General features: G+C 34.7%; 1 protein-coding gene across 1 annotated transcript; it reads left to right on the top strand.

Moving 5' to 3' along the window:
* Nucleotides 1-7,076, top strand: LOC149786601 (uncharacterized). The gene is made up of 2 exons (XM_089977100.1): nucleotides 1-162; nucleotides 4,750-7,076. The coding sequence occupies exon 2, from the start codon at nucleotides 4,973-4,975 to the stop codon at nucleotides 6,305-6,307; it is 1,335 nt and encodes a 444-aa protein (XP_089833226.1). The 5' UTR covers nucleotides 1-162; nucleotides 4,750-4,972; the 3' UTR covers nucleotides 6,308-7,076.
* The last annotated feature ends 12,174 nt before the right edge of the window (nucleotides 7,077-19,250 follow it).

Genomic DNA, 19,250 nt, shown 5'->3' with positions numbered 1-19,250 from the left:
TCACTGGTATCAATGCCTATGCTACTGTATCAACATCAAGCTCGATTAGTCACAACAATCGGCTGTGCAAATCTGACTTCTCTCGCTGAACATCGGCCTAGCGCACTCTGCGTTTAGGGTTTGGAATTTTAAGATCCAGTGGGAGGAACGACTTACAAATGAGTAAGTAAATGATGATCCTATACGTTTTCCTTACCAAATAACATCTTAAGGTATTGTATGCTAAGTGGGTGCGTTTTCTTTATTTATTTTTATTTGTACAAATTCAGTTTTAATACACTGATGTCGCGTGACATATTTCAAAATTGCATGTAATACTTTTTCATGTATAACTATGCTAAGATGTAAATATTTTTATCAGTCGTGTTTGTTTCAAAAACTTTTAAATTCTGAAGCTATGTTTTTTTTTTAAAATACCGTTATTCGGAGAAACTGTCAGCGTATAGATAGCACGGTATTAACGAGACAAGAAACAATTTTTTGTACTTAAGAAATTCTGAGTATATATTTTAAACCCTATTTTCTCCCCTTTTTTAGAAAGTAAGCTGATGTTGATAGTTTCTCTTTTTGGAGTTATAATTTGCATCCTAAATAATTGATTCCTTTAAAAATATTACACCAAAAAATATCACGAATCAAATAACTACATCATTTGTATTACGTTACAGTATATTATTAAAATAGTCCATCTCTTCAGAGTAAATATATTTTCATCTATCTAAATGGTATTTCACACTATCAATAAATTACCAATACTAGTACTAAGTAGTTTATAGAAAACAACAACAAAACAAAACGTAGTATATTGTGTGAGCACAATAGAATATGCTCTATTGACTCAACTCAGTGCTATTTTATGGTAATGAGCATACACAACATTCCTAAGTAATATATTCGTGACTGTTTATTTTGTATGATACAAATATTACTTAAATTCATACACTATCGATAAATCGGTGCTAGCTAATATCCTAAATCTGTAATGCAACAGTTGAAGAGAAATATGTGTAAAATGACGAAAAGAAATCATTACAAATGAATATAATGTATAATTTACGACACGGTACGTGCAAAGTGCGATATGAAACTTTAATGCATTTATCGTGTGCTACTAACGTGTTTTCTATATATGGCATAGCACAGAAAGGTATAACATTACAGGGCAATAGCGATGCTGTGTTTAGCCATATGCATGAACAAACAGCTGGCTCGAAATTACCTCCAATCAAATATAGGACTGTTATTAGCAGGAATTGTAATTTATTGTCTGACAGAAACAATTTCAAGTATGAAATTTGTAGGAGGCAACTGCCATCATCCTAAGCCTCCGGTGGTTTGTATGAGAGTATATCGAACAATACGTTATTTAGAAGAATGCCAACAGGAGAGGCATCGCAATTTTCCCTCTGTTATCTTTCCCTTGCCCATAGTAACTAATAAATATTAAAGATATAATCACTGCAAAATTAAAGCGTTTCTATGGCAAACAAACAATTTGCATATAGGAAGAACCACTGTTAACGACTTTGCCAAGATTATAAAAGACAGCACTGCAAAGTAACCATCAAATCCGAAAAATCAGAGACAACCATCCACCCTACATGTGAAATTACATAAAGCGACTTAAATGAATATCGTGTTATTAGGCATGTGGGTAGAAAGGACTGTAGACAGATACGTGTGTATGGGTTACTCACAGTCGTACACACATTCATACATACATACATACATACAGCACCGGCCTTAGCAACGCGGGACCGATTTGGATCATTTTGGAGGGGTCTCCTGGATTTACGCACGGAGCCCCCAGTGAGCATGGATTTGCAAACAAACTTTGAAACAAGTTTTATATGATATTGAACTTAAATCTTTTTTTCCATTTGCTTTAAGATTACTTTATCTCAATAGATATAATTTTTAAAAATTGCTAACGCGCAAGACCCCCGGTTAGTGTGGGCCAAATCGGTCCAGTAGGACTAAGGCCGACCCTACATACATACATGCAGCACCGGCCTTAGCAAACGCAGGACTGATTTGGATCATTTTGGAGGACCCTCCTGGATTTACACGCGGAGCCCCCTGTGAGCACGCACACACACACACACACACACACACACACACACACACATTAACATAAAAATCCCGGGCATGTCTTTACGGATCTGTATCAGATTGACATGCATACGGGGGTGGGGGCGATGACCACGTAGATATGTATCATAGTTTCAGCTATGTAAAGCCTTTGCTATATCTGACGAAACTGCCAAAGTGTTGTCCATACAGAAGACGTCGGTGACCGTTCAACATTTTGGTACTCCGAGATAAATTAAAGCTCAGTTACCCTTAATTAATGACATTTCGTATATGACTCTTATTAATGATAGATATGTCATAATGAAGTCATCGTGATTACGTAGCACCTCTAGCGTTGTTAATGTTGACCGCGAAACGGTAACTATATGTAAGGGTGGGTGTGGATTTATGGTATACTATAAACATTGTGTTATTGTGAACGACTAATAGAAAGATCAAGGTAATCAAATGATTCAGGTATGAATGACGTCTTCATCTGTTCATTATCAGCCAAATTCAAGAAAATACATGAATAATGGCTTTGTTGTTTTCGGTAGTTTTGGTTGGACAGTTGCATTTAGTTTAATGATTATTTGTTTGCTCACAATTTACAAACATCAACTATACTGCAAACAGTTTCCATGCCATTTCCATTTTCCATGCCAGCGATATCAAATCAAAATTAGTCTTAGAACCATACAAGCATCCTAGCGTCACCTAAACTGATCAGATCTCTGTTGTTTTATATTTTGGTTTTCATTTTTTTCTTCTTGCTATTTGAAAAAAAAAAGGATTTCTATTCACGATGTTGGCACTCTAATGAAGCATCATTAATTATTGATGAAATTATGATACTTTGTTATTTGCATAATTTACCATGTTCTAATGGTATGAAGCCAGAATTAACACTTCCGTATTTACACCAAAAGAGTGAAAATAGCTTGTCACTAGCACTTTTGGATTATATGTCATGGCTAAAATAGAAAGCAACGAAACTTTACATTCTGACAGTAATTTAACAGTTATGTTTAGGGATGTGGTTGATGGAAGTGAAATAAGGAGACTACAATCACTCCACTTATTTCATTCAAAATACCCTTCGATTTTATCTTTGTAAATCATTAATGAAGATGGACTTAGCTTCTCTCCCCCCCCCCCCCACCAATCCTTTGTTACCAACACCACCACCCATCCAAAGTCACATTCGGAACTTTTCAAGCGTTGAGATCTTTTGTTTTTAAATTGAGAATGTGCCATTATTGTTTTTAATTTTTGTAAGAGAAAAGCATCGCCTATTGCAAATTTGAAGCACAATATAGATATGTCTATAAGTGTCACTGGGAAAGACACTTAGATCCCATTTCATCGGCATGCTGTAGTCAATACTATGTTCAAAGTGCCGATAAAACCAACAAAGCACATCAACATACTTCTATTGTTCGGTCAATATATTGATCCAAAAGTTCGGAAACGTCAATGAAACAACCTAGTTTTGAATCAACTTTATCTCAGATACGCATGACGAGAATAACTGATGCATTGTCTCGCAAATTATTGATAAAGTAATATTTCGACGCTAGTTTGATATTATATTTCAATACTAATTTCATCAATATTTCATGCATCTTTTTATTGACATATATTGTAATTATTTTAGTAATGTCGATATCTATTTGCAAACGATATTTCAATTCTGATGAGAGAACGAGTTAAATCCTCATATTAGATTCTTTGAGATGGCTCGGGAGTATTGCATTTTCTAACATATTTATAAACCATTATCATATTAACTGCTTGGCTATTATTATTATAACTGTTGTTATTATTATTGTTATTATTTGTATTTATTATTATTATTATTGTTATTATTATTATTATTATTTAGTAGTAGTAGCAGTAGTAGTAGTAGTATCACCATTATAATCGCGATACCCTCCGTTAGTTCATCCGTCTGCCCGTTACTATATTTACTGAATTTGAGAACGTTTCATAGTTATATCTCCTTTGTGGTAACCATCTGCGAGTAGGGTGTCATCTTTGGATCCAACTACTAGGTTCAATGGGAAGAGGTCAACGGTGAAATTAAACAAAATGACACTTGTAACGACAATTTTGTGATGGCTGTCGTGGTGGCTTGGAAAATGATGTAAAAGTTTTGGAAAATTACGATGGCAAGTGATAACAGTTGGTGTGTATATTTTGAATTTCGTTTTTATTTTTTGTAAGACCAACAATCGACTTTCTTATCATTACAAGTATTCCTACAGCGGACGACAAATTGCGTGTTTGATCTTTGCTTAGTATTAGTTGCAGCCGAACACAGCCAATGGGCATGCGAGAGCTCTGAGTAAGCCGACAGCTCCCCTGTAGGATATTTGCATATAATTTTGGAAATATTTAATTTTCTCTAAAATAAAAATATAATCATCTCTGCACAGAGAAATATTCTCCACGTAACCATTTATTCTTTGGGCGTTGCAAAACATTTAGCTTTCGGATAGGTCCTTTTATATGTCGTTTCGAAAAGTATGCACACGTTAACAATAATGGGTATTGATTCACGATCATATAGCTCGTATAAGACGCTTTCACCTTTGCTTCATAACTGACTAAATGGTCATCAATAACATAGTCCTTGTCCATTTTTACAATGACTCTTCCGGTTTCTTTCCGCAGCGTTCCATGGAACCTCGAGCCAAGTCAACATCGTTTTCCTCACGCCTGGTTAACCAGAAATGACGTTCTTGAGATTTGATCCCAAATGACATTTGATGAGGATAACATTCATCAATAATATCGACATATAAATAGTTTGCTTATTGAAGGGAGACATTAGATACATTCTCAAGCGGGACAGTTTGCTATACAGCGATAAATAAAATATTTAAAGGAATCGGCCATGCTTGCAACTGGTAGGAGAAGACCCCGGCATCTGGAGAAAACACTCTTTGTAAACCACAAGGAGGATCTTCTGCTGCAAGAACGTCTTGAGGCGCTGAATCTCAAGTCCAAGTTTAGAATCATGCAGTTGGAAAAAGAGAGAATCACTCTTCGAAACGAATTTAATATGAAAAGAAAGCATAATAGGTCATTAACGTCAGCACAGTATTGGCCGATGACAGCAGAAGAAATTGATGAAGCGATTGATGACATTTCGGATCTTCCGAGACCATTTCAAAGGCGACTGTCATGTTTTCCAGCATCAACACGGATGCAGTCCATCACAGCTCTTTTACCTGAAAGGAAGACGTCAGCACCTGCTGTTTCTATATCCAGGAAGACGTCGGTTGCCACATCTCCTGAAGATGACCCACAGACAAAAGAAGGAAAGAAAATTGAGAGAAAAATTTCGTTTGTTGTTGATAACAATGATAAACGTGAAGCAAATGGCAAAACGTTATCAAGACAAACCTCACTTGTGGAGGAAAACGCTAATAACACAAAAAATCAGAAAACCCGCGAATCAAATGGGCAAGATGGTGGGCTAACCTCCCGCGAGGTTGTAGGATCGCACGGTGCTTATTTGCTAGATGAATATCGGAGGATGTCAAGGGTGGTGCCATCCATTCTACTCTCCCTGTCGCCGAAGGATGACAAGGAAGAGTTGCTAGAACATACAGAGCCCTCTAAAACAGATACTCTGCCAGTTCAGGATGATTCGGAACCGGATCTTTCCCGCGTTTCAAACCTGGTTAGATCAGTGAAAAGAATACGTCATCAAATAGCTATAAATAAACGCTCGGAGAACACGAGGCCTAAAACTTCTCTTCAACAAATGTTCAAAGACTTACTTAAAGAGGAGACATTTGATGAGCATACGGATGGGGCGTGCGTATTGATCAAACGAATGATGGACAGGAAAAGGAGACAGTCCGTTTCGTATCAGAATGAGTATCAGAACATGCAAAACCGCAGGATGATGAACGAACTTCAAACAAATGGTAGCCGACGACAAACTCTGTCTGGGTCAGCATCTGGACTGGCAACGAGACGCACATCCGTAGCGTCTTCTGTCCAAGCATTGCCAGGTTTAGCGAGACGTGGATGTGCGGCGGCAGGATTACGTCGCTCCTCGATATTTAGGAGAGGTGGAGATCAAGATTTAACAAGTCTTTCTTTTGGAGAGGACATTACAAACAGTGAACGTCTTGCTAGAGAGATGGAAAACTATGAACTGCTTCAGGAAAAGGTTAATACCTTTCTGGTACCTAAACCTATTCCAGCATTTGAATAATTATTAGCTGTAGCCATTTTCCAGTATTGCTTGTAGTCTCAGGAAATAATTCTGTAATATTTTCTTTAAAAAAAGAAATTATACTGTAAATTAATTGCACTGAGAACCTTAAATGGAAAAGATTTTCAGGAAACATATAGTGGTTCATGATATGTTATGGATGTTTGAACCAGCAAATTTCTCTAAAGAAAGAACCAAATACACCCATATGTGCTTATCATGAGGCACAATTATCGTTTCATAAAAATGTTTTAAAAGAACGCGGTATGTGAACCAACACCGGCAAATGGTTGTTTGTAATGTTTACTTACTGTATTCAAGCACTATGAAGATGACATTGTGTTGCATTTATGACATCAAATGGATAGAATTAAGATACAAAATATGTAGTACCTTTCAAATCCACCACATTAGGCAAACAGTTAAAAACACGTACGTGCAACCCACTTGTTTGATTTTATATTAAGACAAGAACTGTTTGTCTCTTTCTAGTTCTGCAAACAAGGATACAATTTTCTTGATTACGAACAATCGACTTTCCACTGGATAGACTTGCCGCATGCAGCTGTCATTGTTTTGCTTGTTTGTTTGTTTGTTTGACTGATTTTTGACAATGATATCACATAAACATACTTCTTTACGAACATATCCCCCACCCCCTCCTCAAAGTAGAAAAGTGCAAATATAGATGCAATGTTATATGTCATAACTCTGTTGGCCGATTTTTAAAATTTGTCTACTATATTTCATAAATAAATCTTTTTGTTTAGCAGCATCATTATTTTTTAAAGCTGAAACTCAGGATGTAGCCCGACAGATTGACAAATCATGAACAATATCCCCGACTGCTAGAAATACAATTTCCCCAGATGAATCTTCAAAAATGTGCATGCCAGCTGTGTAGTTGTTATTTTTCCAACTGTGTTTTATTTATTAAATTGTAATTTGGTAAATTTAATGGTACTAACACATCATTTGGGGGAATAATTTCCTCATTCATAAATCTCGTACAAGATGTTTGATTGTGTTTGTAGGGGATTAGATCCGACATTGTATAGATTGTTCACATGTTAACGACCTGGATGCATACAAATAATTAACAATTATCCGACCGCATTCAGTACCTTAAGCATCTGTTTCAAAATTTGAACACCCAACCTAACTAACTTCGCCTCTTAACATCGTCTCATTAGTCATGATGTTGAATTGGAGCAAAATCTATTACAGGATGGTTGTTATTAAGTAATGTTTAACAGACGGAAACAAGAATAAGACACGATAAAAGATGTTAAGTTTTATGCGGTTGATCCAGATCTCATGTTATCAACGTCGGAATATATTGTTTCATACAATTTGTTCTTGGTAGTAAGAGGTCTATCGGGGATGCATTAGTTAAATCAGAACACAAATGTATAATAAAAAAAGAGAAATAAGTAGCACTCCATATTGTCTACGAAAATTAGTCCTACTAGTAAATGACATTGAATCCAAGTTAGGTCCCAATAATAGCTGCCAAAAGGTCTGCCACTTCCCCGGAAAATACCAATGGTATCTATAAGAAGATCGCTCATAATGAGAATCAAACTGAACTTTGTGATATTATTTCAATCAGCGCAGATACATTTATCAATGCTAAACTTTCACCCACCAATTAGAAAACTAGAAATAATGTCAACTTCTATTAAGTGATTACTCAACTCACCAGGTCAATATAGTACCGTTCTGTGTTGAGTAATATGGTACGTGTCACTGATACGAAAATTCCGCGTTGAAAACGAGATCTTGAACACTTTTGTGATTATTTTTATAACCCCGTTTGTTTTAATACATAATTGTTATGATTTTATTTTTCAAAACGCAGTTTAAACCAAAGTGTACGACTAAAAAACAGAAAAATCATGAATTCAATTCAATAGATATTTATTACTGAAAGTTACTTAAAACTTAATTTTCTTCTGATTGATCAACAATATATGTGTACATTTTGCAATATTTACAAATAGTTCATTTACGTATTGTGACTGAAAAGGTAATAACACGACCATGTGATCATAATTGGATGTACAATGATATTAAAATATAATTTGGCAACAGTTACCAAGAAGAATAAATGACAGCATTCGTTGCGCTCAGTAGACATTTAAGAATCACCGGTGTAATTGCCATGCATCGAGCAAAATTTGGTCATCTTAACAAATAGTCTATAAACCTCAAGATGGTAAATAAGGTTCAAAACTGCAATGGAATGAAGCAATGAAATTTTCCCAAGCAGGAAAAATGTTCACAATACCCAATCATAAAACAAAAACATCTTTTATTCTATTTTCGACAAATTCCCTTTTTAATACATATTACTCGGAGCAGTCAACGATAGCTCTAATGTTTTACCCCTCCCCGCTCTTTTCCGAATAGTGGCACACAGAAGGACGGCAGTACGTCGATTTGATAAATCCCATACTGTTTCAGGAGGACGTATGTATTTTATCACAGCAGTTTCAAATATTGTCTGCTGGTGATATTGCATTGTCAGCTATTATTGAGGCTCCAGCATTGGATGCTCGTGTCGTTAAGGTAGACCTTGAAAAGTGTTAGAATGGCGAAATCAATGGCTTATCAATGGTAGTCCTAACAAAAACAAATTCAGTGATCGCATCACGAAAATCTCATTATGTATGCCATATTCCACATATAACGCACACTAGTCATTACTCATGTATATTCTAACAAACATTTTGGGTTAAATATTGATAACATTCTCTCTTGTCACACATTTCAAGAAATAATTGCAACAGTGGCGGACATGATCGATGTACTAAGAAGTTTTAAATTGATACTCGACAGAAAATCATTAGATGCTCTATAGTTCTCTTTCGTCTGATCACTTTTGGAACATAATTGGGACAATTTTAAACCATTTGGAAAAAAATTAGTTCAAAATACACAAGCTTGATTTCTTAGGATAGTATGCGGCGCCAGAGAGTCTACGTGATATATACATATCTTGGAAGAACCTAATTGGGAGAATCTATACGATAGGTGGCATCAACGAAAGAAAACAAAAGAAGAGGCATACAATATATATATATATATATATATATATATATATATATATATATATATATATATATATATATATATATATATATATACTTCAGATAATAATTAGGCAGTTTTTGTTACAAACGACGTAAAATAGACGGAAGTTTGAGCAAATTGAGCAAAAAGATGAAAATATTTGATGATAATGATCTCAGATAAATGAACAAGGACATAAAACGGAACGTGAAATTGGAGCAAATAAAAGACGGCGAATAAAAATGAGAAAAAGGTGTTTTGGGGACAATGTCTATATCCAACTGTCTTTTACTTTTGGTGTCGACCGTCATTACAAACTGCAGCTACAAAACAAAGTGACGCAAAAGAGGAACAACAAAGTAACTTCAAACTAAATGTACAACCCAGCAAACAACTAGTACATCTCTTAAATATTGTAGATTTTATATATATTGACTGTTGAAATACTAGCAGAGTAAATAGCATTTACCACCCGTCATTAGACGAAGTTCTAACAGATTCACGCGGCGAGCAGCTGCAAAGACAAACGAGACTGAAAATTAAATTTAATTCAAACTTGCCCTTGGCTTTATTTTCTTTCAAAATCGGAACTTATCGGACGCTTAGTAAAATAATTATAACTGTTAATTTTTAGCACTTATTCGTACGCATGCCACGAAAGTACATGATAGTTTAAATAATGTTCCGTACAACAAGCCGTAGGTTTCGCATTGAAACTAGTAGTGATAACACTGGATATATCTGAAAGAAAATGTGAATTATGTGCCTCAGAAGATGTAGGTGATTACTTTTACTATATCGTTCAATGTCAATAATGGTAGTACATGGGCAAACAAGTCCACACCGTAATTAGTTTCAAATGCATGGCATTATACTTCACTCCGAAACTCATTTGAACAAAGGAAGAACTCACACTTCAAGCAAAGAAGTCCCTACATGCATTGATTATTGTAAAAATTAATTTAGACTTTTGTTTTAAAGAAGCTTGAAGTTATTTGATACTCTTATCACTTCCATATGAACTTATGCAGCTGAAATGGGGGGGGGGGGAGTACGAAGTCATTTACAGATGACAAGATACATAATAGGTTAATAGGTTTTGTTCTACATTTCTGAAACTTCAGAGATAAACATACTCATCTTAACACTGGGGAAAACAGGAAGAATACTTTTGTATTTTACTCATCATTGTGAACTTTATAAGCAATTGATTAGATTTATTAGAATGGATGATAATCGATATCTTATGCTTTGACGATAAAAATGGACGTGTCAGGTAAAGTCAAATAGGTTATGAATATAGATTTGGATATATTTGGCATGCACATGATTTAGGGGGTGAATAATGTCTTCTTACTCAGCTTAAAGACAACGCCATAAAGACAGTTTAATTCTATAGTAAATTTCCTGATAACTTTTTATTTACCTTAAATGACGATTGATTTGCATACCCATCGATTAAATGCATTAGACACACTCGGATGATCAGCCGATAATTTAGCTGTAGAGAAAGATCGACATAATGGCATGCCTCCTAAACAATGTCAATCTACCGTTTGTACTCGCTTATAAACCTTGTTAAACTGTAAGCAACAAAGATCTGGATGTGCCGTAGCATAATAGGCCTGCACGTAGGGGTCTATGTTATTTGTTCTACTGATTACTCCTAACAAACTGCACAGACCCAGATCCGCCGTCGCATTATGCGACGGCAGTTCTGGGTCTGTGCAGTTTGCAGTTGGACTCGACTTATAAGGGACTATAGACGGTAGAGCCAAATAGGAGATGAATATCATTTGGTTTTACGGTGAAATTGTATACAAATCTTATAATCAAATTCACACCAGGGAGTTTAACAATAAACATCCATGCGAGGAAGTCTGTTATTCCTTTATGAAGTCTAAGAATCCAGTTATAATAACAACATGTCTTTTCACATGCATTACATTGGAGAGCAAAAAAAAAAGGATGTTTTGTTATCTTATTCACATAATTAAATGAGCAATATTTGTCACGATATATTTCTTCCACCCATATGTACTGCTATAGCTATCTGATGCATCCTATTTCATTTTACTATTTATGGCATCAAGGTTGCTTGGATTTTATTTTTTTAAATAACGTTTTCATTTCACTTTATATTAATTTGATAACAATATAGCGCTCTACTTTACTGCGGTACTCTTTTGTTCCTGTATGAATATGGGATTATGACATACAGTACTAATACGAAATTGCCATTGTCATTCAGTGTTAGTATTTTGCTGAAATAGAAACACAATATAAAAGTTATGACTCTCTCAAAAGTGTTGATACATACAAATATACTGAGTTCCTAAATAACACAAATGCTTACTTACTGAATTGATTGGATAAATATATAAAACCGATATTTAAATCATCATAATTTCCGATGTAAACTGAAAAGTTACTACTAATTTTTATGATAAATTTTACCATGTCTATCCAAAAATATTTTCAGAATATATTTCGTTTTATCACTTTCTTTTTACCACTTCTACCTCTATTGTGGGAACTGAGCAAGAAACAGATTTATATTCAGATCTGACAAAAATGTATGTATGTATGTATGTATGTATGTATGTATGTATGTATGTATGTATGTATGTATGTATGTCTCTGTGTGTGTGTGTGTGTGTGTGTGTGTGCGTGCGTGCGTGCGTGCATGCATGCATGCTTGTATGTATGCATACATGCATGCTTGTATGTATGCATACATACATTTCTTCTAGGTGCCCCGGGGTTGCCGACTGGACTAAAGAGCTCGACTTTATCAATCACTGCCATCCCACCTCTGTTCATGTGGGTTCGAGTCTCTGGCTTGGCCAATTGTGGGTATGTGAGAAAGCTTGTCAGTAGTTCCACTGAGTCGGTGGTTCTTACCGGTGTTTTTCCGGGTTCTTCCTCCGCCCGTTATTCAGGCCGCTATTTATAGCCTATCGTGTGCTGACAAAATGGCGTTAAACCAACAGCTAGATATTTATTTTAACTAATGCCATTACTGATATTGCAATACACTATTTAATTCTGTGTCGAATGTTTTCGGGATAAAAATGGTGTGTTAAATAAAATACATCTAGCTTTGATCATTATTTCTGTGATTGTTATGTTTCTGTTACCTGTCAGTAACAAGTTTCATTTCCATCTGCAGGTTAACGATGAAAGAATTTGTTCTCTGTAGTTTTCTTTGCGTATAATATTGCTAATGTACAAAAACAAGTGCAATTATGTCATAAGTTGTGTAGATAATGCATATTGATTTGTGGAACCTGTAAAGTAAAGTCGTTTAAGTACATTCTATTATTACCAAATTGTCAACCTTTTTTTAGACTGAAGCATAAATTTATACGAATCTGTATTTTATCCTGCGTCAAATCAATTTGGACGTAAATTTCTTTTAAATTAATACTCAGGTCGTTTCATGATATGTCTGTTTAAATTCTAACTATTCATCCTATTTAATTATTATTATTTTCGTATGCCGTATCAAATGGTGTAGTAATTTGTTTCACATGCTGTGTTACCAGTGTATCAAGTATCGATGTGTTCGTATTGATTTATTTAAGTAAACATATTTCATTTTTGTGCATGCACCATTACGTCACTATTGTACAAGCTCATGTTGATATGGCACGCAAACGAGATCACGTTATGATTTTGACTAGTATACGAGCTTTTTTAAAACATCAGTTTCTGTGAATTTCGATAAAGTTCGCAAGTCGTGATTTTAACTCACATATAATATGCTACCGTATCTTCGTACCATGACGAAGCATGCAAGGCGAGATCGTGCTATAATTGTAATGTATGTATTACATCATTATGTGCACCTTGACGTAGAACGTAAGTCGAAATGATGGTCTATTAATGTTTTAAGCTTAGATTTAGCCACCTAACACCCGAAAAAAAATGTTAGAACCACCGACATTTTCGATCTATATTACTCTCCTTTACATCTAGTGAACATGGTCTTACTTCATAACCCAAGCACGTTATATAAATAATATATATATATATATATATATATATATATATATATATATATATATATATATATATATATATATATATATATATATATATATATATATATATATTGGTAACAAGTGGATGATGATTTATCATTATTGGACAAGTAGGATTTCAAATAGCACGGTAGCTTGCGTTTCACCAAGGTAGTATAGAGAGAAATATAATTTCAGTTTTTGAAAATGGATCACTATGTTTGTTTATTTACTCATGGGCGTTTGCTATAGTCTACGCCCATCAATTTAATCACTACGATCAATTGCATCAAAAAACATAACAAGTTTCGTCATCATACTAACATAGAGTAAAGGTCTATCTAGAGTTAAACTTTGTAATGAGCCGAGTCAAATGTTCATGAAGCATGTTGCTTTTGTCTGAATATTTCAATAATCAAATTTAATACTAATCAAGGTGGCCATGTAGTTGCTAGTTTTGTATTCAGTAGTTACATATCAGTTCTTTTATTTGAGGTATACTGACAAAGATCTTACCGACCCGCGAAACTCGCGTGCAATATGGGTCTTCTTGTATAATGGTCTTTTCTGGCAGGTCTGTGAGTAAACCTTTTCTGACTACACTCGTTCAGAATAGCGTTTCAATCACGAGCAACAATTCATGTGATTGACGATAAATATTTCTCAGACACAAAGGAGAGAGAGAGAGAGAGAGAGAGAGAGAGAGAGAGAGAGAGAGGAGTGAAAGAAGAATAGTCGCATTTAAATTTAATTGCTCTTAAGTAGGAGCTGAATTGTGCATAAAATTCATAAATGATCAATCCAAACAGCAAACGCAGAGCGTAGCGATGTGACTGAAAAATTGTTAAAGCTGCGGTAAAAGTCCAAATAACACACACACTCACTATAAACTGCCACGTTGCAGACATCGTAGCGATATGACTGAAACATTGTTAAAGCTACGTTAAAAATCCAAATCACAACAACACACTGGTTCAGTGATATAGAAAGTGTGTGTGATTTTGATTTTTAACGTAGCATTAACAATTTTTACGATGTCTACAGTGTGGAAGTTTATAGTGATGTCTAGCACTGGGGCATCATGCCGCAGACATGTAGCATGATGTCCCACCCATTCACATTATCCTGACACCAGGCCGACCAGTCCTAGCACTAACCTCTTAATGCTGAGCGCCAAGCGAGGCAGCTGTTAGTACCATTTTTATAAGTCTTTGGTATGACTCGGCCGAGGATCGAACCCACGACCTCCCGCACCCGAGGCAGACGCTCTAACCACTAGGCTACCGAAGCGGTCTAGAAAATGTGATGTTAAAATAAAAAACGAGGTCATGGAATTAGGGCACAATGCTTTCATTAAATGTTGTACGCTACAACGTTCTGTGATATTTCTCAAGCTCTTGACTCCTTTTTATTTTCTTTCATATCAACCTCATGGAAAAAACTGACCTAGGTGTAACATCATATTATCAGATTTAGTGTAGTTTTACATTACAGAAACGCAAGTAGGTTATTTAGTGCCAAGACAACTGGAGTGAAGTTCTTTACCCAATGACACACCATGCAATTAGCACAGACTGATCTACCGGTAACATTCGAGCCCTGACTGTTTCAGTCATGACTTAAGCACACTAACCACTGTGCTGCCAAAGCATCAAGACACAAGACAAAAATGTTTAAGCATAGAAAGAATGTGTCACTAGTATTAATAGTTCCACCTTATGTATCATTGCCTGTAGTGTGGCATGTGTGACTGCAATGTTTCATGTTACACAGCACACATTTGCTTGGGGAGGATAAACCGGTAGGTTCCCATAAAATGGATTAAAATACAGAAAATAAAAGTAAATTTAATAATTTTAATGTGTGTGTGTGTGTGTGTGATTTGGATTTTTAAAGTAGCTTTAGCAAATTTCAGTCATATCGCTAATGTGTCTGCAGTGTGGCAGTTTATAGTGATGTCCAGTACTAGGGCTTCATGCTGCAGACATGTAGCATTATGTCCCACCCAGTCACATTATCCTGACACCTCTTAATGCTGAGCACCTAGTGAGGCAGCTGTTAGTACCATTTTAGTAAATCTTTGGTACGACTTGGCCGGGAATTGAACCTGAAACCTACTGCATCCACCAGGCCACTGGAATGGACGTCAATTTTAATACCTTAGAAATTAAAGATTAAATTTATCTCAGGTTCTAAAGCTAATCTGTACATACATTAAAGGTCAAAAATTTTACAAACATTTTCCAATTATTAAACATTTTCCAATGCAAATATATCAAACAGTGGGACATGAGATCCTATCTTTTCGTTAAAATTTACTTAAAAATGAGGTCCGTCTTTTTCTCAAACAATATCATGTATTGCATTCATTCATGGTATATAAAAAAATGTGTGCCCAACAAAGACCAACAAGAATGCTTTTTAACCATATGCTAAAATGATAATTTAGCAACATACCCTTATTAGTGTGATCCTATTATTTTTTTATAAATGTTTTCTTGAAAAGAATTTATTAAAATGGACTGATATATATCATTACTCTTTCCAATTAATTCTACACTTTTGATGGAGATAAGTCTACTGTCAGAAAGGTGCATAACTCTTCTGAAAACATTATGTTTTAAAAAAAAAAAGTAGAAAAGCCAAGTCTGAGTAAGTCAGGGAAATTTTCAGCAAGGGGTAACAAAAGATCTTGTACTGCTATTGTTAAAATGGAAAATATGCATCTGAAAAGTTTAGAAGTGCAGTCTGATGAAAAGAACATTACTTTGAACAAACATTTTCATAAATAATGCTTCAGCCTTAATGTTCTCCACTTCAGTTTCAGTAATTGCAATCCCTAACACCATATAGGGTAATGCCATCTTGCTTCAGCCTTAATGTTCTCCAGTTCAGTTTCAGTGATTGCAATCCCTAGCACCATATAGGGTAATGACATCTTGCTTCAGCCTTAATGTTATCCAGTTCAGTTTCAGTGATTGCAATCCCTAACACCATATAAGGTAATGCCATCTTGCTTCAGTCTTAATGTTCTCCAGTTCAGTTTCAGTGATTGCAATCCCTAACACCATATAGGGTAATGCCATCTTGCTTCAGCCTTAATGTTCTCCAGTTCAGTTTCAGTGATTGCAATGGCGCTCACCAGATAATATGTACTTTTGAGAGAGTGACGTATGTAAGGTGAAGTAGTTCACATTTAAAACATGCACAGTGGAGAGAATGTTTGCATACCTCTATGCTACATTAATGTAAGGTGGATGATATTTCTTTTGGATATTGTACTTTTGGAAATTTTACATGATTTAAGCACACTGCTAACTAAAATGACTGCTCCCTTGTGTTAAAAAATCAGTCTGAATTAGTCTAAAGTACACTATACATAGCAGCTATTAAAATAGGGAAAATGAATTTTGCCAGACTAGACAATACCAGCTTCTGAAAGTGCAATAAATGAATTACCAAATATATCAAATGTAAAAAAAGTTATCGGCTCTTTTTTATACAATTTACCTCTGAAGTTCAGGAAGTGAAAATGACCAAGCAGAGCTAGCACTTTTTTGAAAGGTGCACATTTGAAGTAAGGCCAAGCTGTATACTCTATAACCCATAGTACACCTATCAATCATACACCAAAATAAAAGGAATTAAAGGTTCTTTGCATTATACCTAAGATATACAAGGTCTTTTTTAAATAGCCAGTATAACCAGTGAGGAAAGCCGGGGACATTCTTTTTCTTTAAAATCCTAACCCTATGCAAAATGTGAAACTGTATAGCGCCACCTTAAAGAAAATAAAAAAATGTTTGCAATTATTTTTTTTTATTTTCATGTAATTATGTATGATGTTCTGAATAAAATGGTACATTCATATTGATGTTAAGCATGAAAATAAGCTAATTAAGATCATTTTTCTCTTGCTTACATAATTTCCATGAGGTATGTTTGTGTAAGTAGTGACCTTAATTATGGGGGAAATCAGATGACTTAGAATATAGGAATAGAGTCAACTTAAATTTAAAACTGTTGCAATAAGTGACAGAAATATATGGTGAAAATGTTTCTTTTCATTTATTTGCAATGAAATAAAAAAATAAATGAAGAGAAAGTGAATTCGCTTCTTCCATATTAAACAATAGGCAAATATTTTACACTTTGACCTTTGACCTTTATGAAGCTGATGAGTTACCTCCCTTTTCTAATTGTAAAATTCATTCTTGATATCTCAGAAATAATTCTGGCTAGTTTCATGTTCCTGTCATTCAGCATAACATTGGTTGCTATGTTTACAAAATGTAATGTGCATTCTTAAAATAGCTCACTTTTATCATGGGGGTGGGGGTAGGCTGGACTTGTTAGAGACTCTGACACTTATAAATACTGTTCTGTGTGGAAAAAGGCAGGAGAATTATTCATAAGGATTGTTTTGATGCTTGCGACTTAAATGTTTCAGCCATATAAACATAATTAAATCATACAAAAATAATACCTACATCTTCTTTATGGTGGCGCTCACCAGATAATATGTACTTTTGAGAGAGTGACGTATGTAAGGTGAAGTAGTTCACATTTAAAACATGCACAGTGGAGAGAATGTTTGCATACCTCTATGCTACATTAATGTAATGTGGATGATATTTCTTTTGGATATTGTACTTTTGGAAATTTTACATGATTTAAGCACAATGCTGACTAAAAGACTGCTCCATTGTGTTAAAAAATCAGTCTGAATTAGTCTAAAGTACACTATACATAGCAGCTATTAAAATAGGGAAAATGAATTTTGCCAGACTAGACAATACCAGCTTCTGAAAGTGCAATAAATGAATTACCAAATATATAAAATGTAAAAAAAGTTAACGGCTCTTTTTTATACAATTTACCTCTGAAGTTCAGGAAGTGAAAATGACCAAGTAGAGCTAGCACTTTTTTGAAAGGTGCACATTTGAAGTAAGGCCAAGCTGTATACTCTATAACCCATAGTACACCAATCAATCATACACCAAAATAAAGGGAATTAAAGGTTCTTTGCATTATACCTAAGATATACAAGGTCTTTTTTAAATAGCCAGTATAACCAGTGAGGAAAGCCGGGGACATTCTTTTTCTTTAAAATCCTAACCCTATGCAAAATGTGAAACTGTATAGCGCCACCTTAAAGAAAATAAAAAAATGTTTGCAATTATTTTTTTTTTTCTTTCATGTAATTATGTATGATGTTCTGAATAAAATGGTACATTCATATTGATGTTAAGCATGAAAATAAGCTAATTAAGATCATTTTTCTCTTGCTTACATAATTTCCATGAGGTATGTTTGTGTGAGTAGTGACCTTAATTATGGGGAAATTAGAAGACTTAGAATATAGGAATAGAGTCAACTTAAATTTAAAACTGTTGCAATAAGTGACAGAAATATATGGTGAAAATGTTTCTTTTCATTTATTTGCAATGAAATAAAAAAATAAATGAAGAGAAAGTGAATTCACTTCTTCCATATTAAACAATAGGCAAATATTTTACACTTTGACCTTTGACCTTTATGAAGCTGATGAGTTACCTCCCTTTTCTAATTGTAAAATTCATTCTTGATATCTCAGAAATAATTCTGGCTAGTTTCATGTTCCTGTCATTCAGCATAACATTGGTTGCTATGTTTACAAAATGTAATGTGCATTCTTAAAATAGCTCACTTTTATCATGGGGGTGGGGGTAGGCTGGACTTGTTAGAGACTCTGACACTTATAAATACTGTTCTGTGTGGAAAAAGGCAGGAGAATTATTCATAAGGATTGTTTTGATGCTTGCGACTTAAATGTTTCAGCCATATAAACATAATTAAATCAT

Source organism: Sinohyriopsis cumingii, chromosome 12 (genome assembly GCF_028554795.1).
Source record: "Sinohyriopsis cumingii isolate HCF-2022 chromosome 12, ASM2855479v2, whole genome shotgun sequence".
Taxonomy (NCBI): Eukaryota; Metazoa; Mollusca; class Bivalvia; order Unionida; family Unionidae; genus Sinohyriopsis; species Sinohyriopsis cumingii.
This window is presented reverse-complemented; position numbering and strand designations above follow the sequence as displayed.